This window comes from Sarcophilus harrisii, chromosome 5 (genome assembly GCF_902635505.1).
Source record: "Sarcophilus harrisii chromosome 5, mSarHar1.11, whole genome shotgun sequence".
Taxonomy (NCBI): Eukaryota; Metazoa; Chordata; class Mammalia; order Dasyuromorphia; family Dasyuridae; genus Sarcophilus; species Sarcophilus harrisii.
The window spans coordinates 94,601,819-94,625,215 of NC_045430.1; the positions used below are offsets into that span (position 1 = coordinate 94,601,819).

General features: G+C 43.1%; 1 protein-coding gene across 6 annotated transcripts in view; it reads right to left on the reverse strand.

Moving 5' to 3' along the window:
* The window catches only part of ADCY6 (adenylate cyclase 6), a 33,502-nt gene extending 11,555 nt beyond the window's left edge, over positions 1 to 21,947 (reverse strand). For 4 of the 6 annotated variants that reach the window (XM_031938009.1, XM_031938006.1, XM_031938008.1 and 1 more), the window contains exons 1-21: positions 21,850 to 21,947; positions 17,635 to 18,469; positions 14,161 to 14,310; positions 13,726 to 13,847; positions 13,487 to 13,598; positions 13,120 to 13,247; positions 12,356 to 12,514; positions 12,025 to 12,166; positions 11,724 to 11,852; positions 11,359 to 11,384; positions 10,993 to 11,140; positions 5,896 to 5,993; positions 5,289 to 5,376; positions 5,027 to 5,143; positions 4,598 to 4,756; positions 4,205 to 4,383; positions 3,768 to 3,803; positions 3,554 to 3,683; positions 2,879 to 3,142; positions 872 to 1,076; positions 253 to 377 (exon numbers count right to left, since the gene is read on the reverse strand). In XM_031938009.1, the coding sequence (XP_031793869.1) occupies positions 253 to 377; positions 872 to 1,076; positions 2,879 to 3,142; positions 3,554 to 3,683; positions 3,768 to 3,803; positions 4,205 to 4,383; positions 4,598 to 4,756; positions 5,027 to 5,143; positions 5,289 to 5,376; positions 5,896 to 5,993; positions 10,993 to 11,140; positions 11,359 to 11,384; positions 11,724 to 11,852; positions 12,025 to 12,166; positions 12,356 to 12,514; positions 13,120 to 13,247; positions 13,487 to 13,598; positions 13,726 to 13,847; positions 14,161 to 14,310; positions 17,635 to 18,469; positions 21,850 to 21,923 (3,426 nt within the window). In that variant the 5' untranslated portion in view covers positions 21,924 to 21,947. Of the gene's footprint in view, positions 1 to 252; positions 378 to 871; positions 1,077 to 2,878; positions 3,143 to 3,553; positions 3,684 to 3,767; positions 3,804 to 4,204; positions 4,384 to 4,597; positions 4,757 to 5,026; positions 5,144 to 5,288; positions 5,377 to 5,895; positions 5,994 to 10,992; positions 11,141 to 11,358; positions 11,385 to 11,723; positions 11,853 to 12,024; positions 12,167 to 12,355; positions 12,515 to 13,119; positions 13,248 to 13,486; positions 13,599 to 13,725; positions 13,848 to 14,160; positions 14,311 to 17,634; positions 18,470 to 21,068; positions 21,582 to 21,849 lie in introns of those variants that run through there. The other 2 variants (XM_031938010.1, XM_031938007.1) reach the window with 2 other exon arrangements.
* Positions 21,948 to 23,397: the final 1,450 nt, after the last annotated feature.

Consider the following 23,397-nt stretch of genomic DNA (forward strand, 5'->3'; position numbering starts at 1 on the left):
CTGGTGGGAGGAGGAGAACTCACTCAGCCCAGATTCCCAAAGTTAAATCTGCAGGTAATCAGGGCTTCCCTGGTTCTTTTGGTCTAGCTTGATCCCTTCTCCCCATCTTCCCTACCTCTTCCAACCCTAGCTCCCAGCCTCCCTTTCCAACCATATCCTTCCCCTCACTAGTTGCAATCCAAAGTATTGCAGAGTCCCCTTTAACCTACTCCCCACCCCACCCCACCCCACTTCTCTGTTTATCTCCCTTACTTGGATTCGGTCAGGGATTCCTGTGCTGTCCATACGGCTCGACACATTCACTGTATTGCCCCAGATATCATACTGTGGCTTTCTTGCCCCAATGACGCCTGCCACTACTGGGCCAATGTTCAGCCCTAGGGGGTGAAGAGAAGAAGAATGTGAGTCTGGAGTAAATTCAGGGTTCAGGAAAAAGAAAGATCTTATTCTCTGAGGTTGGATGTACACTAAGTAAGCTGAAGAACTGAAAATTGCCTGGTACTTAGACCTAAAAGAAACAGTTGTGCTAAGGCAGGCAGTCCAGTGTTTGAGTTCTTACCCAGAAGTTCCCAGCCCCAAAGGCTGATTTACAGTGGTGGTTATTTTAAAGTAATAAGCCTGCCATTCTACTCAGGGACTCCTCAATCCATCAAGATCATGCAAGTAGTCATAATCTTTCAAATGACCTAATGGATTACTCTGAAGACTTGAAAAAGCAGGCTGACTTTCCCTAAGGCCATTGAGACCCAGACCCTTAAGATGAATGCCATTATGGCAGAAGATCACTATTACCCATCGATGGCTCCAATTTACTTCACTTGACTTACTGATTGGTCTACTTTGCCTTCTCCCATTCCTATGTTCTTCTTACCAATTTTCATCTGGAAGTTATTGAAGGAGTGTTCATTGATGTGCTTCATCTGTTCCATGAGCCGCATGGCATAGTCAGCAAGTGCAGTGATATGGGAACGCCCCACCCGATCATATGTGGCTGCATTCAATCCTGAGGCTGCCATATAGGTGCTGCCAATTGTTTTAATCTTTTCCAGCTGCCTGAACTGTTCTTCACTGATGATCTAGAAGGAATAGGTTGCCCTCACTTTAAGGTCTTCCTGAGCACAAACCCTAAATTCAATGGGCTTTGGGGACAAAAGGGAAACACCCCTGGACATCCCTATCACATTCATTTAAACTCTAGCACTTAAAACTAATTTGACTCACTTTCCTTACCTATTCAATTTCCATTCTTTTGATGACAATGCTTACTAATCTCACTTACCCTCTCCACAGTAGTAAAGCTAATTAAGGCAGGCTGGTTTTTTGGACTAAGCCTCACAGAAATTGTCATGTTATTATTGCACTTAGCTCAGTGCCAAACACATAATAGGTGCTTGCTGACTGCTGCCACAGTTCATTCAGGATCTGGATCTCAGTTATGCTCAGTTTAGAAACTTAATTTTATTTTTAGCTCAATTAAGGGTGAGAACTAATTCATATGAACCAAAGTCTGGTGATGGACCAAAGAGACAATCTAGTTATTTACAGTAGGAAACCTTCCCAATGACCAGAACACTTTATGTCTATTATCCAAGATTTATCTTTTACAATATCAAGTACTTATTCAGTATTGGAAGGCTGCTTGGTGAGTATGAAATCATACAAGAGAGATCAATGCTGAAGAATGATCCATCCTCATTAAGGAGTGAATAGCTTGATGCCTCCCTCTTCTTCATTCTGAGCTATAACTGCCTCTCAGAATATAGCACTTCTGGAAGGGTACATTTACTGGACAAGAGTGTCCTGAAGACATTGAAGCAAGTCTGAAGAGTGAGAAATTATACTTGACCACTGCTACTTCTCCTAGACCATCATCCCTCTATTTACTTTTGCCCTTTGGCATCTCCATAGACTTTTATAAGATGTGGGCTTTTTTTTTTTTTTTTAAACTGGATCTCAATTCAGTAGTGTGAGGAACTTTGGATGAGTAAACTCTTTACCAATATAGAGCAGTACCTACTCTGTGCAATTTCAAACCTTAAATGGTAACCTCAGGCAGCAGTCACATAACCAGGTTATATGACTTGCTCAAGACTACAAAGATAAGAGGTATGTGATAGGGCAAGACCTGAATTTATGTTTTCCTGATTTCAAAGTCAACTTTCCATCCATCATGTCCACTGTGTCTCTAATGTATTACCATTCCTAAATCTACAGATTATTGTACATAGATATTTTAGGATATTCTTTCCTAATGACAGAGATGTACTTTTTCCAAACTAACTGTAAGGTGAATTATTCTTGAGTAAGTAGTTGTGAATACCATTCATAGGAAGGCAAGTATTGTCATATCTTAATTGTCTCATCTTCTACCTGATCTTTTGTCTAAACCATTTTCTGTCCTCTACTTGGGAAGTCCTTCTGTCCACACACTTTGATCTGTATTTACCTCATGCTACAAAAACTCTCCTGCCTCCATCCCTCAAGTTTACTTCACTATGATCTCCATTTTCCCCTATTCCAGTTGAGCCTATCCCACATTTATCTCCATTTTTGCCCAAGATTTCCTTAGGGTTCCTTACCAATTAACTCCTCCTTCCTCTAAAGCTTAACTTGTATGTTCAGTGCTTCTGACCATGTCTAGTAATTGCCCCATTTCTCTCCCATATCAGTTTTGGTACCTAAGTCATCTCCTTTGTTGTGCTCCCAACAATTTCTCCTCCTACCTCAACATTTCTCCTCTCCTAATTCTCACTTTTCAGAAACTCCTTAAGCAAAGCCCCTCTTTCATAATTCTCCCAGTCCCTATTCCCAAGAGTTTTCCATATTTTTTTAATTTCACACATCCCACTCCCCTGATGCTCTTCACATGGCTTAGTACCTCATCAAAGTCAGCAATAATCTCATTGAGCAGTCGTAGGCATTCAACGCCTTCATTATTGGCTTCCAACTCCACATAGAATTCAGAGAAGTTTGCAATGGAGGCAAACATGACAGCCACACATTCACAAGACTGATAGTAAAGTTCATCATTACGCCGTTCTCGGGCTAGGAAATGTGCCGCCACATCCTTGGGTAGGATGTTGTGTAGTAACCGTCGGTTATAGGCCTGGAGTTTTTCCATATCTTCTTTCTCCCCTGTTGCCTGTGGACATCATACCCATCACTTACAACTCTATTTGTGGAACACTGGCACAAGAAATGGAATGGGTAAAATTGCTGCAAGTGGACACAGGGTAGAAGGCATAAGGAATTAGGTCAGACATGGAAAGTATGGATCAGGCGTCTAGGGAACAAAATCACAAGAAAGGGGCTATCTTAGAGGTACAACAAAGAGTCAAATAAAATGAATACAAATGATGAAAGGGGAGGAAAAAGGGAAAGGGGAGGCCAGAGAAACAAATTTTCCTAATGTTCTGTGGTAGTAATTAGGGACAAAAAGACAGTGCTCAATACCCAAAAAGTACGAGATAAGTTTTCATATGGCTGTCCCCATGTTACCTGACTTACTCCAAAGTTCCTAATTTGATGCCCACCCCAGTGCCCATTCTGTTACCTGCAATTTCCACAGAAAGTCCAGTCGAGCAGTTGATTCCACTTGTTGGGCATGCAAGTAGAGTGCTAATGCAAACACTAACAGGATGACAGGTGTCATATACTTCAGTGCCACTTTCTCACCTGCAGTACTGGAAACAGGTACAGTGTGACAGGCTCATATGTCTGCAGTGGATACCTATGAATCTTTCATCTCCCTAAGAGCTTACACTTACCAGTCTGGCCCATACAGAGTTTCATTGGCAAGTGACCTGAGGGGTGGAGAAGAAATAGGAATAAAGTCAAGGATAGGGTCTTTATGGAGAGATGGAGGTAGAGACCCAGCCCAAGGGGTGGGGCTTTTAGGAGAAAAAAAGATAAGCCACTTAAAAGAATACTAGGAATTCAAAGTCCTGAATTCCAGTCCCAATTGTTCAGTAAGTAGCTATGTAACCTTGGAGAAATCATTTAACCCCATTATAGTTAAATTAATCGATGTGAAAGCATTTTTTTAAAGGACAAAGCATTATTCAAAGAAAAAGATGACTATTAAAAAGTTTCCAGTCTTAGGTCTCCTTCAAAAAGAGCAAGTATTTATAGTGGATAAGGGATACTCAAAGGGACTGACTCAAATCAGGAAGACTCATGGCTATCTAGATGGAGACACACTCACAGTGCATGAGCCCGAAGCAGCAGGTCATAGTTGTCAAAGACAGCAGCTGGGGGCCCCAGAAGAAGCAATGCCAGATATAGCAGTCCCAGAACAAGTGTCAATAGCAGCTTGCCAATGCTGCTTATGTGCAGGAAGACAGAGCCAGCTAGGAGACTCAACAGCAGACTCCCATTGAAATACTGGCAGGAGGGAAGGTAACAATAAAATCAGTATTATCCCTCCAACTGTGGTCCAAACAGATCTGAACCAATTTCCCCCAGAGGACCCCCATTTCCTTTCTAACCCTTCTCCTCACCTCCTCATTCCCAGTTCTCATCCTTCTTTCCTGGAATCTGCACCTAATATGACCTCCCTTCTGCAGCCTCCCATTCCATAATGATTGATGCTTGGTACCTCTGGAAAGCTGCAGGTAGGTGTAGTACCCTCACAGAGAGGGACATCCGAGCCAAGTGAGTAGTTGAGATGCTGCAGGTGACAGGCAGTGATGTCTGTAGGTGTCAGGTTCAGCATTCGAGCCGCACAGATCCGTATAGGAGTATGGTTACAGGTAAACTGGGAGGATTGGGGAAGGACACAGGATTACTGGCAAACTAAAGTCACAAAGCGCTTCAGGAAAATCAAAGAAATGGGCATTCCCCAAGGGAAAGAATAATAACAGATGGTACTCTAGCCCTCTTGAATGAGAGAGCAAAGAAATAATTCAGACTTTATCTGCAGTAGGTAAAAGTCTGGGAGCATTCTGGGACAGGTGGGTCAGGATAGAGACAGGAGGTATGGACAAAAAGGGGGAAGCATAGAAAGTGTAGTTACTGATGAAGGTACCATGTTGGCGATGGCAGCGATGAAGACAAGTAAGACAGAAAAGATGCCAACTGCTGTGCTGTGGGCCCGTGAACAAACGATGCTACGGGAGAGGTGCTGCAGGAACTTTGGGAATAGCTAGAAGAAAGGAAGGTGGTTCCAGATATAAAGATGTACTTAGGTTAAGGTAAGTCTTCCTTGCTCTCTGCCCCACTTTCTCACACAGCCCTATAAAACCTCAGTCAAGCCCTTTGCTCCTTCCATTCCAAAGACCCTAACTCACAGTGCCACAGGAGTAGATTGCACAAACTAGGACTGTAACTGTCAGCAGCAGGAAGATGCTGATATAGAGTCCAAGCATCAGTACTGAACTAAGGAAACAAAAAAGAAAAGGAACAGAATTAAACCAATTAACACCATAAAAATAACACTATAAAAACAATTTTAAAAGATCTAAGAACCATGATTAATTAAATGACTAACCATGATTCAAGAGACCTGATAATTAAACATATTACCCACATCCTGACAGAGGATGAACTAAATACACAAATGAGGCACACATTTCTGGATATGACAAATATGGGAATTTGTTCTACTTAACTATACATATTTATTTCCCTTTTTTTGTCCACTGGGGGAAGATAAGGAAAAGAAAATAATGTTTAATTAAAAAATTTAAAAGGGAAATAAGGGATAGATGGTGTTAACATATGGGATCCAAATGTCTGGCCACAAAGGCATAAACCTACTCTGTAAAAGGCCTAAGAGGGGAAGGGATGTTTTTGGAATTAATGAAATGAGGAAAGTTCAGAACAGGGATTGGGGAAACAAGTTAGAAGCCAAGAAAGGGCAAAGGGACAAGATTTGGGGCACAGAATATTTCTTACTGTGGGACGACAAAAAGCTGGATGAAGCAGACGAAACAGAAGACTAGCAGCATGCAGGCCACATAACCCCCAAAACGGGCATCCACCTTCCGGGAATACTAAGGAGGTCAAGCAGGAGAAAAAACCGAACTCAACATCAACATGGAACAGCAGGAAGAGATGTTTCCTACAGCCACATTTCCATCTCACTCTCACCAACCTCATATTCTCAACTCAGACAGTTATTCTTGTAATTTCAATAATTTGTTACCTAACTTGTTAGAATTTAAAATAATTGTAGTCAAATCTGCATTTACAATTATTTAAACAAAATGTCTAGAGCAACTTAATTAGTTTTTATGTATTATGTTCTTTTGTTCATGCACCCCTATATTTGTATTTGTTCTTCCTTCAGTGTGTATATTGTTTCTCTAGTTTCACATACTTCAAAGAAGTCTTTCTAAATTTGTGTACTTTTAAATAGTACTACAATGTTTCATGACAGTGGCACATCAGTCTATTGAGTCATTCACTGAACTTCATACACATAGCTTTTTTCTAGTTCCTTCAGTTTATAAATATTGATATGTGTTAAATCAAAAGGAGAGTGTGTTCATTATTGATTACATTTTTAGGGTATATTTTAGAAAATAAAATTTCTGGCTCAAATAATACAATTATTTTTGTAGCCCTTATTCTATACTTCCAATTTGCCTATTGCCAGGGAATTTTTGATAACTGCTTTAAGCTCTGAAAAGGACAAGTACATCTTTATCCACTTTCTTTCCCTCAAATTGTCTTGCCTATTTGTTTTTCTATATTTTTGTTATGCTTTTATCTAGCTCTATTTAAAGAATGCAGTGATCCTGCCTTACATCTATAATTAAAGAAAGGAAACAAGTATTTATGAAGTATTTAACTATGTGCCAGGCACTATGGAACTTAACGACTTATGATTCCAATCTGACTTATCTATGAACACATTGTATTTTCTTCTTGTTATTAAACCTTTATTTGTGTCATACAGTTTTTACTTAGTTACGTCCCAGGCAAGTTAATTTAAATTTAAATTAATGTGTTTTGTTGTTAAAAAGTTCTCCTGTATTAACTGTAATAATCTTGTTCCTCCCTCAAAAAAGAGAAAATGCAACTCTCTCCTTCCATTGCAGAAATTTGGGACTATTGGTGTAAAACTTGTCAAAGCTGCTTAAAGTATTGGTTAGTTTTATTGAACTACTTTTTTCACCATTACTTTTTATATTCTATGTTATGAGGACTGGCTCTCTGGCAGGAATGGGATAAGTATGGACATGAAGGTGATGTTAAAAAGTAATCAGCAAAACTATTTAATGGGATCCTTTTAAAATAAGCTTTGCTGGTCTTTATAAAAACACCAAGATCTTTATGCATTTACTTTATATCCTGAATCTCTGCTGACTTTAAATCTATTTTTGTTGTTGAGACTCCCATAAAATACTTTTTTGATCTGTTCATTTCTTATATTAACCCCTCTAATTTATTTTTTCTTGTAATTTTGATTTCTAGCACCATGCCCACCATAAATAATGAAAATAAGGACTTTAAATAGTGTGCATACTTTTTATGTTCTGGTAATGCATATATAAACCCCAAGTTTCAAGAAGATACTTTGAATACTGAGGAAAAATGATTCCTTTCCTATTCTTTTAGTGTTTATTTTAAAACTTGTATAGATGCTACTTTTCTGAAACTTTTTTGTTATTGTTCATTATCTTAATATACTATATTTTCTCATTGATGTGGTATGTTAATCGTTTTCTTTACATTGACCCACCATTGTTTTTCTGGTACAAACACTGATGAAAAATTTTAAAATAAAATTTTATTCTTATTTGCTAATAATACACATATATGTATTCAGTATTCTCAGCTGTAAAATCAGAATAAGAACACCAGCCTTAAAGGGTTGTTGTAACAATAAAAAAGATACATAAAATATTTTAAAATTTTAAAGTAGTATATAAGTGAGAATTAGTCTTATGATGTCTACTAATGTATGGAATGGAATTGAGATATCCAGCTATCCAAATTCTTAAATTCTACATATACATTAATAATACTGCAATATACTAGTACTGCTTTTCCAATATTTATCTCATTAAGAGAACTAGGTAACATTTTCTCTTCCTTTACATGTAAGACTAGCCTAATTAGCACAGGAATTAAATTTCTTTTCTTTGAAGGTCTAGAAAAATTCATAAAAAAAAAAATTTGAGTCAGGTGTTTTGTTTTGTATAAGCATTCTGTGAAACTTCACCACTCCAATTAATACTTCACTGTCACATACAGAGAATTTGTTTTTGACATAATTTTTAAAGATTTAAAAATTAATTTCACTATTTGTAGCAGCCATTTTTGTAATGGTAAGAAATTGGAAACTGAGTGGACATCCATCAGTTGAGGAATGGCTTCATAAGTTATGGGAAAATATGAATGTAGTGGAATATTATTTTTCTGTAAGAAATGATCAGCAGGAAAAAAGTGTAAAATTAAAAAAATTAAAATAAAAAAGGGGGGCAGCTAGGTGGCACAGTGAATAGAGCACTAACCCTGAAATTAAGAGAACCTGAATTCAAATTTGGCCTCAGACACTTCACACTTCCTAGCTGTGTGACCCTGGGAAAGTTACTTAACCCCAATTGTCTCAGCCAAAAAAAAAAAAAAAAAAAAAAAATTTAAAAAAACAAATAAATAATAAAGGAAATGATCAGCAGGATGATTTCAGAAAGGCCTGGAGAGACTTACATGAATTGATGCTAACTTTATTGTGTAGAACCAAGAGAACATTGTACACAGCAAAATTATGTGATCAATTGTGATATACTTGGCTCTTTTCAACAATGAGGTGATTCAGGCCAATTCCAATAGGCTTGTGATGGAGAGAGCCATCTGCATCCAGATAGAGGATTGTGGGGACTGAATGTGGATCACAAGATGATATTTTCACCTTTTTTTGTTGTTGTTGCTTGCTTATTTTTTTCATTTCCCCCCCCCCTCTTGGATCTGATTTTCTTGTGCAGCATGATAAATGTAGAAATAGGTTTAGAAGAATTGCACATGTTTAACCTATATTGGATTACTAGCTATCTAGGGGAGGGAGGACATGGGAAAGGAGGAAGAAAACTTTGAAACACAAGGTTTTGCATGGATGAATGTTGAAAACTATTTTTGCATATATTTTGAAAAATAAAAAGCTATTATTATTTTTAAAAATTACTTTCATATGTTTTTCAGGCTATATGAACTAAACATTATTGAATAAATAGTTATTACTATAACTTCTCTTACTAACTGCAAAACACTTATCTAAAATTCTAACTGGTTCCTATTTTTAAAAAATGTATATAGTTTTGAGTTATTAACTATTGATTACAAGTTTAATGTTCCCTATTATTTTTGTTGAAAACAGTGCTTAGCTAATCCAAAGCTCTTCCTAGTCTTTTCAATTATGGAATTTTTTCAAACTTTTTCAGATCTTAGTATTAGAATTCTTCCTAATTCCTTATTGTTTTCAAAGGCATCACTACCTTCTAATTGCCAACCTCATAACTTGGATATCTTCTTCTGTTCTCTCTCATCTCCCACACTAAACATATCAAGTCATTTGCCCATCTCATCGACTCTACCTTTGGAACATCTTTTGTGTATGTCCTTTTCTCTCCTCTAACACTTTCAATATCTTGGTATCAACTCTTACATTAAGTCTGATTTGTTCTCCTGCTTCATGTCTCTCCTTAGCAATTGGGTGGCAAAATAGATAAATGGAAAACTCCCTTCTCATCCCTACCTAGTAGCTTATTTAAACTTCCTTCTTTCAACTCCCAGCTAAAATCCATTTCCCCTAAGAACCTTTTCCCAAATAGCTCTTAATGCTAGTGCCTACCTTCTATAAGAATTTTCAAATTAGTCCGTTTGCACCTTATTTGTATGTATTCATTTGCATGTTTTCTCCCCTATTATGAGCTCCTTGAGGGTAGGTACTATTTTTTACCTTTCTTTTCTTTGCACAATGCCTGGCACATAGTACTTAATACATGCTTGATGACTTGATTTTTTGCTGCTTTCATGGAAGCTTTTAACTTTTAACAAGGTCTTATTTGGCCTTGCATTTTTAGAGATATTTTTTGATGCTTTGTTATTTTTTTTCAATTGTTATCTTATTTTATTTACCTTATTTTACACTTATTTCTATCACTTCTGATAATGAATCAGCTTACATCCCTGTAATAGTTTAGTATAATAATATTGTGAAATTTCATTATCCAGAGTTTTTCTTTGACTTGTTCATTATCTATCACCTTCTTGTCCACCTCCTTCTTATTTCTATGGGGGTTTTTCTTCTTTTTATACAATGTCTGGAGAGGGAAACAGTTCTATAGTTAGGCTAGTCCCTCTCCAGCACTGGAGTAGGTAGTAACAGAGGAAACAAAAGATTATGTTCTCCTATCATCTCTTGTGAGGAAATTAACTTGCAAGTTATCTGTTGCCTCTATAGGGTATTGCTGAGGGTTCTTTGGAAACCCCACCCTATACTTGCTTTCTATTCCAATATTCAGGGTAACTCCCTTAATCTCCTTCTGTCCTAACTGTAAGAGAAAATGATTTACTTGATGTCTGTAGTGATGACCACAGCAATACAGGTAGCTCAGCATCATCCTCTCTACTCTTGAGGAGGATGGGACATGGAAGGCATGGTACAAAAGTGTGGCAGCAACTACAAAAGCAGCTCAGACTCTTCTTTACCTATTCCATAGAGGGAGCCCTTGCTATAGACTTTACTCCCTCTCACCTCTACTGCAGGACAATATGTGTCATAGGAGATGCTTCAATTATCTGTCCCTAGTCCCAGGGGAACACATAACTCACTATGTAGCTGTTGGATCTCTCTTTTTATTGTTGTTTTTTCTTTCAGCGGAGTTCCTAAATCTTATTGTAGAAGCCAGTGGAGTTGCCTTTTTCTGATGAGTTTCATAAAGTGCCATAGCTAGTCTCAAGCTTGTTATACTAGCTCTTATCATAATTCTTCCCTCCCTTTCAAGTTTCTCCTGAATCCCAAATCCCTGTGTCCAGTTTCCTTACCTTCTTTTCAAGTTCTGGCGTCTGAAAGGTGAGAAGGAATCGACGTACATGGTCTTTGCGCAACTGATCAATACTTCGGGCATCAATGGCACGACCCAGGAATTCATCCACCTCATCCTCTGGGTTCAGGGCTTCCTGGGCACCACGACTATTAGATATAGGAAATGTGTATTACAGGGGAATAGAAAAATCACTACTAAAGCATGATGTGTGCCTAAGTTCCCAATAAGCCTGGGGCTTACAAAAGAAGGGGAGAAGCTCAATTCCCACCCTTTTCAAGGGAAGTGGTCCCCAAGTGCCCTAACCATATACTCTATGCAGCATACAACCCAAGCCCTCCAATCCCAGGTCTTGATCTTCACTTACTTGTCTTTACTTGAATCATCGATGCCCTGAAGAGAGGGGCAAAAGGTGAGTGAAGAGGGCAAACTTTATTCCCTTCAAATTTTATCTTAATCTTGACTATTGTTCCCCCATTTCTCCCATTATGTGAGCTTTGCTACCACTAATTCAGGAGAGACTTCATCTCTATGGCTCTCATTTCCAAGGATGAAATAATCACTCCCCCTTTCTTAAGTTACACCCAAGCATCAGCTCTATAGAAGACACAGGAACCCTTGGGCAGTCATTTGGGCCTTGAGACCAAGGAAAAAAGCTAATAGGGCTGGGGCGGGGAGGGGGTGAGATACTGAACGTGTTGGGGCTAAAATAGCAGACCCCATATTCCTCACCATCTGGCGGAAAGCCTTAGAGTCCTTGGTTCGAGAAAAGGAACGATCTGGCACCCAACGTGGCATCAGTCCCTCATTGGAGTTAGCTCGAGTCCGTTGTAGCTTTGCCAACATGGCTTTTTCCTCCTTCTGTGCCAGAGGCAGGGTACACACAAAATCAGAGTAAAATAAATGATCCCCCCTGCATCTCCCCTCCCCAATTTCACCTCTGTCCTTTTCTCTCTCCATCATGCCACCTCCCTAAACCCTTGACCTCCCAAATCTCCCTAATCCCCTCTCCCAAGCCCAACCAGTCCCTGACCCGTTTTTGACTGGCCCCCAGAATCAGGAAGGTCTCAATCTGCTGCTCTTTGAGATAGGCGTTCCGCTCACCACCCCTGCCAGGCTCTACTTCATAGTCACCATTTAGATATTGCAGAGTAGCCCTGGTAATGTGGATCCGGCTTGGGGAAAGAGGGAGAGAAAAGAAATGGGAATGAAGACTTCAGCTTCATGCAAGTTCCCTAGTCTTGACTTTTCCATTAAATCTAGTATTCCCACTCCTTTTGTACAGGCTCTGGCCCCAGTGTGCTCTCCCTTCATTCAGATCCAACCTGTTCATATAGTCCCTCCTCTCCCACGTCCATACTTACCCTGCCCGGCCTCCAGCCTCCATGTGATTTGCCAAGGTAACATCATTGGACCAGACATCAAACTGCCATTTCCGAAGGCCTAGAACACCACAGTGTACACGACCACTGTGGATACCCACACGCATATTCACATTCACACCTGTGACCTCCCGCACCAACCTGCGGATATGGTGAGAAATAACTTAGCTTTCTGGGTGAATGGCCAGCTTTATGGAAGAGCCTTGCTTGATCTGCTCCTGACAGAAGAATGAGATGGAGAGAACCAAACTGTTTTTCCATCCACCCTCTACTCCTAATATCCACAACTGTCAGGAACAAGGTCAGGCTAGGAAAGCAGCAGAAGCTGGGAGGATGCATACACGCTAATTTTGGGAGCTTACACAAATTTGAATATGTTCTCTGACTATGCTTCATGCATGTATGACAAGAATAGGATTAGCCTGTCCCATGGGAAGATAAATCTAGGCAAGGCAGAATAAAAGTAACGATAAGACAATGTGCATTCAGACTGCTGCGTGCATGTGATATATAAGAGACTTTCCAATCCAGCACCCCATATTCGGCTTAGGAGCTAACTGTAGATCATAATCTTTATAGGCATGCAAGGCATAAAACTTAGGAAGAATTAGGGGTGAGAAAAAGATGATACTTAGGACAGAGCATTCAGGATGGATAGGTGGAAGTGCCCTAGAGATAGGGAAAGGGGAAAAGCTTAGGCCTGGGCAATGACATAAGGAGAACCTAAGGAAGGGGCAATTTCTCACGAGATAGCCTCGATCATGTCCACACCCATTTCCACGCAGCAGTGGGCATGGTCAGCACGGGCCTCTGGTAATCCAGAGACACAATAGTAACAGTCCCCCAAGATCTTGATCCGTAGGCAGTGATTTTCCTGGTGGAAGGGAAATGGGAAGAAGTTCATGATGGCTTGGGACACCATCTACACCACCCAATCTGTCTAGTCCACTTATGTCTAAACTAAGTGCTTCCCTTCTAAATTAGTCCAGTGACCCAAACTTAGGAATTATACTTTTCACGACAGTGAACATATACCTTCTCATGGTCAAGTTATAGCCCCCAATAGACCAAGTGGCACCCAAAACCCAGCCCATGCCCAGAAAGTACCCTCACCGCAGCTAGTTTATCAAATCGGGCGAAGAGCTCATTAAGGGTCATGACCAATTCCTGTGCAGTACACTGGGAGGCCAGGCTGGTGAAGCCCTCGATGTCAGCAAACAGGATGCTGAGGGGAGGTGTCAGCAGTTGAATGAGGGGCCAAGTTCCGTGATGGCTCACTCATCCCACTGCTCCTCTGAACCCACCAAATCCCTTAAAACTGACCCTTACCTTTGCCCCTCCTTTAACCTTACCTGACATTATCATGCTTCTGGATATAGATCTTATGAAACATCATGTCCTCTTTCTTGGTGTTTATGTCCTCTTTCATCTCCAAGGCAACATGCTGGGGCAAGACTGAGAGCAGTAGTCGCTCCTAGGCCAAGGACCCCAACTATAATTCTTCCCCAAACACACAATACCCAATTATGTCCTTCCCCAGACCCTTCTATAACCATCTGATACCTCATCTGGATCACTCAATCTCCCACATGAAGCATTTTCCTGATCCCACTATACTTTTCCCTCCATCCTTCAAACCAATTTTCAATCCTCTTGATTCTAAGACTCTTATCCCACTCTTCTCTTTCTCATCCCCAAAGTACTTGGGGGAAGGGGCAGAAAAAAATTTGATCAGGGGATCACCCAACCCCCAACCCCCAGCAGCCTTCACTCTTCCCAGTCTCTACCTGCTGCCGGTTCTCATGCTGAAGGTGTAGCCGGGCCTGGATGTAGCCTCGAGTCTCCTGGAAGGCCTGACGTTGAGACACTTCAGCTGGATAGTGCGTGCATATGCCAATGATATTGGTACAGAGGAACAGGAGCACGTTGGCACTGAGCTGAGGGGAGCAGGGAAGCTTAGATCCCTTACTCTCACAGATTTTGAAAACCAGCTTAGCTCAGAAATCTTACTTCTTATCAACATTAGGGGAAAAAAACAGGATCTCTTGCCCAGAATGCCTAACCACCTCTTTTTTTCTATGCTATTCTCCATTCATTCCTCAAAGGACTAGATTAGTTCCATCTCTCCCTGTCTCACCAACCAATTTCAGTGATCATGGACTGGACATTTCCTAAGGCCCACCAAATGTTCTAAGACCAGACTATCTTCTTAATTGTCTTTAATTCTTTTCCTCACTCTTTTCCCCTCTCCAGTTCCCAGCTATCTCAAGCCTTCTAAGGCCAAAGACAAACTTAATACTAGGATAAAGCAACAGAGTCCGGTATACTGGCAGAGACCTGACAATAGAGAAAGACCTCTTTCCCACAGGTCCCTACTTAGGGGTGACAAAGTTACTAGTAGAACTTTCTTTCTTTGGTGTAGGGGGTGAAAATACTAGTACCAGGCTAATTCTGATCATTTTTATTGTACTTGGACTGAACTCATCAGGATCTTTCTTGCTTTAGAAATGTTTAGCATAGAATTGGGCAAGATTGAAAGGGAGAGGTGGAGGAGGTTCAAACTATGTGGACCTCAGTACTGTTGGGAGTACAAATAAACTTTTAACTTTCAACAATGCCCCAGAATTGGTTACAGGGCAGGGCATATGATTCTGAAAGCATGAGAAAGAATCTAACCTGGATCAAGAATAAGAAGTTCTAGTATTGGCCCTGCCACTAATACTATATGACATTAGACAAATCACTTAACCTTTTGGGGGCCTGAGTGTCTTTATATGTAAAAGGGGAGTGAACAAAACCAAGATCCCTTCCAGCTCTAACATTATTCTTCTTTCAGCTACCCTTCTCTTTGCTACTTCACACATGCCAAGGCTGGGATCAGACCTTCCTCCCACAGGGAGGGGAAGGGGAGGCTGGGGGATAGGGGGTTATAATATCTCTCTAGGGGTTTCTAAGAATAACCTATGCTCGGGGAAAGATGGGGGGGGGAGGGGAGAGAGGGGGAGGAGAGGCAAACTAAGCAACTTCCCTTCCTGGCCCCGGGGAACCAGAGAGGAAAATGTGAGTCACAGTGAGGGGAGGGGGTAATGGGAGACTGAAATAACTCTGTGTGTATATCTGATTGTGAGAAAAACTGATAGTGTGAGACTGGATTAGCTGTCAGATTATAAGTGTGTGGTATGTGCATGTGTCAGCTCAAGGATGACTATATGACTGTGTATACAATGTAAATGTCAGAGTGAGATACTAGGCCAGGGCTTCATCCCTCACAACTTTCACTGCTTTTCCTGCTACTAGCAAGGAAAAGATTGTTAATGCCAGGGGATATTTTTATTAACAATATTAAGTAGCTCCTACTGTCTTCATAAATAAATCCATAAAGTGGGTAGTAAGTTTATAACCCTCTTTTTGCATATAGAGAAATAGAGGTTCAGAATTCTAGAGCTTGAAGGGAAACAATAGGGCACTTCTCAAGGGCCCATGGATCCAACTAGAATTAGAAGCTTTTGAGCTCAGGCAAAGATTGAGGATAGCTCCAGAATATAGAGTTTGGCAGGGGCAAAGGGAGCTTCCCCCACCCTTCTCGAGAATGTACCTGGGACCCACTGGGTGAGGCAGCAATAGTATGCCCAAGGAGAGGCAGGCAGCCCTGGCACAGCCTTGCCCTTTGTGAAGCTGTATTCCTCAGTAGGGCATTCGGCCAGCTTCTAGGCACCATGCCATCAGAGAAAAGACGCCTACATTAGAGGTAAGGGGGAGTGGAGGAAAGGGGAAGCATCTTTGCTGAGCTCCTTTCCAGAAGGATACCAGTGGTCTGAATGATCTAGCTTATTCTCTTACAGCAGAAAACTGAGGATTATTGAGAGTGTTGGTGGTCTTTGGCCCTTTAAGAGCTCCAAATATGCCTAGAGGGCACGTGTTCCACAAGGGACCAGTGATAAAATTATTTCAATAAGGTACATTCTGTTCTGGGTACTACAGCTGGGCGGGCCAAAGGCAGCAAGCCAAAATGCCCAGTTCCTCATCCTGAGAGCCCCAGATAACTACTCTCTCTAGAAAGTGTGAAGCACTCTAATGCACCCCTTAGTGCCCAGGTAAGACTCTTAGATTCCAGAGGACGGCAGAAAAAGCTTCCTGGAGGAAGAGCTAGTGAGGAAAAGTACCTGGACATCGTCCTTTGGCTTATTCTCTCTCAAAAGAACTGAGGAATGGAAGAAAAGGCAGGAGGAAAAAACCTGGTCAGGCAGCTATTGTTTGAAAGGGCTTAAAAGCCTCTATAGACCATCTCTCTCTTGGTGCTAATCTGTGCCTTTGCCCACGTATATTTTCTCTGTCCACTTCCTTGAATAAGAAGACAAACATTGCCAAGCAAATGACCATGTCACTCTGGGGTATCAAGTCCTGCTCCCAGAGTTAAGCAGCACAGAAATAGAAAGATCTATTTCCCCCCCTGCTCAAGACAGAGAGGAAAGGAAGAAGGGAACAAGTATTTACGAGTTTCCTACTATGTACAAGGTGCTGTGCTGAGTGTTTTACAACCTAATAGCTGCTAGAGTAAAATGGTAGGCCAGGATTTGATGTTCCTAGTCTTCTTCAGCACAAGGTTGGGTTCTAGAAACAGGTTACCCGCCAGGGGATGGAAGCTGAATATTTCCCCAGGGAAGGAAGAAGTAGGAGGGTAGGCCTCAACAAGGCCCCTAACATAGGACTAACTTTACTCCATCCTCTAGGGACAAGCAACACCTTCACTCTCTTTTTAAGATTATTCTTTAATCATGCAAGCACCACCAATCTACAGTTTTGATATCAATATTTGGCCAGCAATGCCAGTGGTCAGTGGTCACACTCCAACACTGCCCATTTAACTCTTCTATTATAAAGGTTTCTCTTCACTGTGAAGATGAACCCTTTATGACACCTTCTTTCATTAGATTGAAAGATAGATTTCTGAGCCATTAAGTGAAGAATCTATAGCTTCTCCATCAGCAACCTTTCATTGTTCGGTGGGAATCCAAACAGTGGTACCTTGTTTCCACACATCTTTAACCAAATCTAACTTCTTTAGCATAGATGCTTTTTTCTTACTCCCAAAAGGCAGCTTTTAGTACCACTTCCACTACAGCAACCATATATTTACCCTAAAATCCTCCTTTTAAAACATAATCTTTGACCAGATAGCCACTACCCCCAGATTCTAGATTCCTCTCCCTCCCTTTCCCTGATTTTCATCACACCTAGTATCTATCTCCTTTCCTACCTACCTGCTTCCAGAGGAAGGTGTCACCTTTGTTGAGCTGCCAGGTGACAAGCAGGTGGAGAACTGAGAGTCCCAGGCCATTCAGCACAGCTGCCCTCATTCGGACAGGTAACAGGGTATAAGTGATGTAAACAAAGAACACCGGGCACCACAGCCCAGCTGAGGCACTTTGAGGAGAAGCCACCAAAGCCATGCCCACCTGCACAGCAGCCAGAACAGCCAGCACTACGTAGCTCACCACCCACATGGAATCCTGGTGAAATCCAGGACGGTTACATACCACCATCAAGGCCACAAAGAGAGCAGCAGCCCCAGCCAGGAGTGCCACATAGGCAGGGTGAGGGTGAGCAGGGGCAGCGTGGAAAGCCAGAAGGACAGCTGTCAATAGCACCAGCACCCCCATTAGCAAGGTCAAGCTACTCTGGTTCATTTGGAAGAAATAGCGTTGGTAGAGCCGTTCCAGTTTAGCTGATCGAAACTGTTTTGATTGAAACACTCTTGCCAGATGTTGCCAACAAGAACTTGCACTTCCAGGCATCCCACTGAGTGTTGCTGTCTCATTGTCCTCCAAGTCCAGGGCCACACTCCTCAGCCCTAGTTCCTTCCCTCCAATTTGGCCCCCCTTTGGGGAATAGGCATCATCCTGCCACAGACACCGTGGAGGGGCTGGAAGAGTGGGGCTTGGTGGCTCAGCATCCTGGAGGCAGCTCATGTAGTGGGCACCACAAAAGCCACTGCCCCTGCTTCCTCGGTGTGGGCGCTTCTGTCCATTTCGTTCACCCCATGCCATCTTCCGCTCATCTACCTTTGGCACCAGGACACCACTAAACCAAGACATACTGCAAAGAAGGAAAGAGGTACAAAATTGAAAACACGCCCCAAATAGCTGACCAGCATGATTTAAACGTGCATGTATTAGTGCTGCCCACCCCAAAAGAAATTTGTTTGAGGCAAACAATTAACCTCACTCCAGACCATCACCCAGAGACTCTCGATGGCTGAAAAGGGACAATAAATAAATAATAAATCACTAAAAGTTAATAACAATATTCCCTTGCATTTGTACAGTGTCTTAGACTTTCCCAACATTCCACTGGCAGAAAATACTTTTATCAAATTAGCAAAGACAGATGCAATCCCCATTTGACAGATAAGAAAAACTTAAGTAATTTGTCCAAGATTCTGTAGTGATCCCCAAGAGTCAAAAGTGGACCCCAGTTTTCTCTCATACAACACTCTCAACCTGCCTCCAGTCAAGTTCCGGTTCTGAATGGAGCACCATAACTACTAAATGTTTATTGAACATCTATTACAAATAGGGCACTATGCTAAGCATTAATTCAAATTGTACATAGTCTTTCAGGGTACCTACTTAATATAAGTAACAAACAGTTACTTATATTAAAAATGTGATGGGTCATACTTCCTGCTAGGGTGAGGGAAGGAAAAGAAAACTGAGACAAGCTATTAAATGGCACTTCAAGTTGGCACCTGAAAACAACTGGCCCTACCAGTTAATCACGTGATCAAACAATCAAACCTTTGTCTCTCCCTCCCCCAAAATTCTGGGATTTCTCCAACTAGCTTTCCTGTAAGATAGTTAGAACCTTAACTATGATCCAGAATGAGGTACAGGGTGAATGTGTGGCAAGGGACATCAAGATTTGGAAAAGAATACCAAAGACCTAGCTCTTCAACACCATTTGATCTCCAAATCCACAAAAACAAATCCACCAAGCCAAAATTATCAATAAATTTCAAGAGATAAAGAATGATCAAGAGTCATAAGCAGGACTCTACCCCATTTAGTTCAGCCAGACTGTTTCCACAGCTGCCTGAGGCCAGATGCCAGAGCAGGACCACTTTCCTTTCCTGACATCCTGATCTTGACTATCTTTTCTCTACCCCAGCTCCCAGCTCTCTTTCCAATCCCAGATTCCATCCCCCAGGACCTGTTCCTGGTCCCATTTTCAGGCCCTTCTCAGTAGCATAGGATCATGAGCTAAAGAAGGGTGCAAAACTCAGCACACACAAAACTCAGCCATAAAACAGTATCATTCTGGCACCTCTAGTTTAGTACATTAATATAGGCAGACACTATATAAATCTATGCCTCCCAGGTGACTACCTGGATAACTCTGTGTGTGTGTGTGTGTGTGTGTGTGTGTGTGTGTGTTGGGGGGAGGGAGGGAGCTGTACCAAGCTCAATACCAGACTGCCCACTTAAACATTTCATTAAATCACAGTACCTATCACTCTGAATTTGACAGCTTTAGTACTTCATACTTTCCTCATGGCCTGACTCCCAAGTCCTCTCTGACCTCCGTCCTCTCAAGGGGCCTAGCTCCAGGCACTGAAAGCTTGAGAGTCTTTTCTTTTACAACTCCCATAACTAGGAAGCTACTTCCTATTCCATTTTCCCATCAGCTTTGCTGGCTGAGGCCAAGCCTTACTTCCACCCCCAGCTCATCTCTTCTCTGTGGCCTGATCCTTTATTCCATGCTCTATAGAGGCTTTGATTTTTTTTCATTTACAAATGACAGTACATTCTGGATGGTCAGAAAGAAAAGTAAGACTTCCTCCCATAGTTTCCAGGGAGACAATAACTCCATCTTTGCTGATATTTCACTACAACTTCAAATAATTAGGAGTTATCTGATTTTCTTCCCTTTGATTCTCTTCCCTTGATTTTCTTCCCTTGGCCAAAGGGAGTATGAACTTCTGGGTCTTTAACCCCTTAAGAAACAGTTTATAACAAATTACCCCATCTAGGTGGGGTTCCTTTGATGCCACCCCCTTCTGCTCCGCCCCCCACTCCCATTGTAGAATATGGGTTCCTAAATGCCATTTTCCTTGTATTCTACAAGGGACTACGAAAATCCCTATTAAGACTGGAATTCCCATCTTGGCTCCATTTCCCCTACAAGGGCTCAGCCCCCAAATACCCACAGCTTCCTTAATGCAATTCAAATCTGTTTTAATAAGAGGACAGAAGCGCAGGAATGATCCTGAGCCTAGCACATTGCCCGAAGACCTGGCGCCTCCCCATAAGGAGCACTTTCTCTTCCCATTCCCTACTTCGGATTAGGCCCAAGGAGATGTCCTAAGAGTGAGGGGACAAGGAAGAGGGGATGAGAAGGGCGGGGATGAGAGGAGGAATGGGGAAGTTGGGCCTGGGAAAGCCAGGAGCTCTAGTTAAAAGAGGTAACCATGTTCTGACCTCACTCCCACATCTTCCTCGGACTCCCGATGCATTTTGCAATCCCATCCTTTTGTCCCCCCTCTCTTTAATCCGCCCGCCCTCCCCTCCCCTCCCCCCCAGCCCCGCGAGGAACAGGGAGAGGTCGCGGTGTGTGACTCGGGTGGGGACTGGGGCCGGGATCTCGGGGCTCTCACTGCCCTCTCCTCCCCGGGCGCCCCCGTGGCCGCTCCCCTCACCTGGCTTCCCCTGCCGGCCGGCCCCCGCCCGGCCGCCCCCGAGGGCTCCCTGCGGGAGGCGGGCAGCGAGCGCGGCGCGGGGCCCCGCGCTGGGCACCTCCCGGGCAGATCCGGCCGCCGGGCCGCGGGACCCTGGTCCTCGCCCGTCCCAGGCTGTCCAGCGCAGCCGCCCTCTACCCCGGATCCAGAAGTCCCCTCCCCGCGGGCTCCCGGGCTCCCCGCCTTAAAGGCGCCAGCTCCTTTTGTCCGGGCACCCTCCCCCGGAGCGGGCCCGCGAAGCGAGCGCGGCCTTGGGAGCCCCTTCCCCCTCCGGCCTACGTGCTCCGCCGGGCCTGGGAACGCAAGCTCGTGTTCCGCGATTAGGGTCAGGAGCAAGACCCGGGCTAATCCTGGGGGAAGGGAGTGCGGGGGAGGGGTCCTGATCTTGGGGTCCGCCCCGCCCCCTTCCGCGTAGCTGGGGCCCGGGAGCCCGCGCTACGCAGCTCCCCCCGGGCCCTCTTCCCCCAGCACGGTCCCGTGTCCTGCCTTCTTCGATCCCCGGGGAGTTGAGGTTAACCTGCGCCCGCAGCTTTCCTCCCCTACCCCACCCCTTCCCGCCCAGCTACGGCTTCTGGCTCCGTCTCCCCAGGGAGCCCCATTTAATAATTAATTAAGGTTTGATTCCAGAAGGCGCCAGGTGTGTGTGTGGCCAGCTTTCCCCCACCACCCCCGGCCCATCCTCCGCGCACACATCTCCCTCTCCCTCTCTCCTGCCACCATCTGAGCGTTCTCAGCCGGGTACCTGGGTACACTCCTAGGGGACATCGCTGGTTGAGCACCTGGGGAAACTTTGGGGCTTTTATGAATTTCACACATTTTCCCCTTCCAGTTGCGTCAGCATAAATTACCTGGGAGCGGGGTCACGTGGTACTTTCTCCCCCCCCCCCCTTGAGAATGTTTCGGGGTCCTTAGATCCCTTGAGGGCTACTTAACTGCCGGAAGTTAGGCCTAATAATTAGGCCTAAATCCCAAAGAAATCGAAAAAAAAAGAGGAAAAAGATATTTAGCAGCTAGTTTTCTAGTAGCAAGAATTTGGAAACGGTAGGGAGTCTCATCAGTTGAAGACTGAACAAATAGCCTATTTACATAGTAACAATGTTATTGTGCCCTAAGAAATGATAAAAGGAGTGGTTTCAGAGAAACTTGGAAATATTTGTATAAGTGAAAATGAGCAAAATCAGACTGAGGAGGGGAGCCTGAAACTTAAGAGGAGGACCCCGAAACATTCTCAAGGAGAAAGTTTCCTTGAATTGATGAGGTATGGAACGTGGCAGGAATATGGGTTAGTCTCCTAGTTCTCCAAAACACCAAGTTATGGCGGATTCGCAGCGAGAAACGCTACACAAAAGGTTATGATAAGAAAAGGCACTTTATTAAAGAGAGAAAGACACTAAGATGTTCTCTTAGTGGGCAATATCAGAGAATTGCAGGGAGACATTTTCTCGAGCTTACTTATATACAGAAACAAAACAATTTGGGTTTTTGCATTCAAAAGGAACGTACTTGGGATGGGTTTGCATCCAAAAGGTGCATAGGTTTTACATCTGAAAGGGACATACTTGGGCTGGGTTTGCATCCAAAAAGGTGAGCATCTGAAAGGAACATTTTAATGCAGATGCTCTCCAGGGCGAGGCTGTATTGTCCTCATCACTATGAGCAGAGGTGCCAGGAGGCAATGGTTTGGCCTCCACAGTGTCGTGAAGAGATACCACAGCATAGCCCGCCTTTCTCTCCCCATTCTCAAGAAAGCTAGACCCATCTGTGAACCACTCCCCGTCTGGGTTCTCAAGGGGGGTGTCCTCTAAGTCAGGTCTACTAGAGTAGACAGAATCTATAACTTCCTCACAATTATGAACAATCTCTTCCAATTGAGAGATGTCAGGGAGAAGAGTGGCAGGATTTAAGGTACGATAGACTTGGAGGGACAGGTCAGGGGTATCCAGTAGGAGAGCCTGGTACTTAGTAAGCCTCCCACTTGAGATCCACTGACGCCCTTTGGCTTCTAAAATGCTTTGGACTCTGTGTGGGGTTAAAACCTCTAATGTCTGACCCAGGGTCAGTTTGAAGGCTTCCTCAATTAACAGGGCTGTGGCAGCCACTGCTCTGAGACAGGAAGGCCACCCTAGGGAGACAGAGTCCAGTTTCTTTGAAAAATAAGCCACAGGTCTGGGGTCAGGCCCTAGAAGCTGAGTATGGACACCCAATGCCTGTCCACGCCTCTCATCTACATACAGAGTGAAAGGTTTCTGTAAGTTAGGCAGGGCAAGAGCAGGAGCAGAGGTCAGTTTGG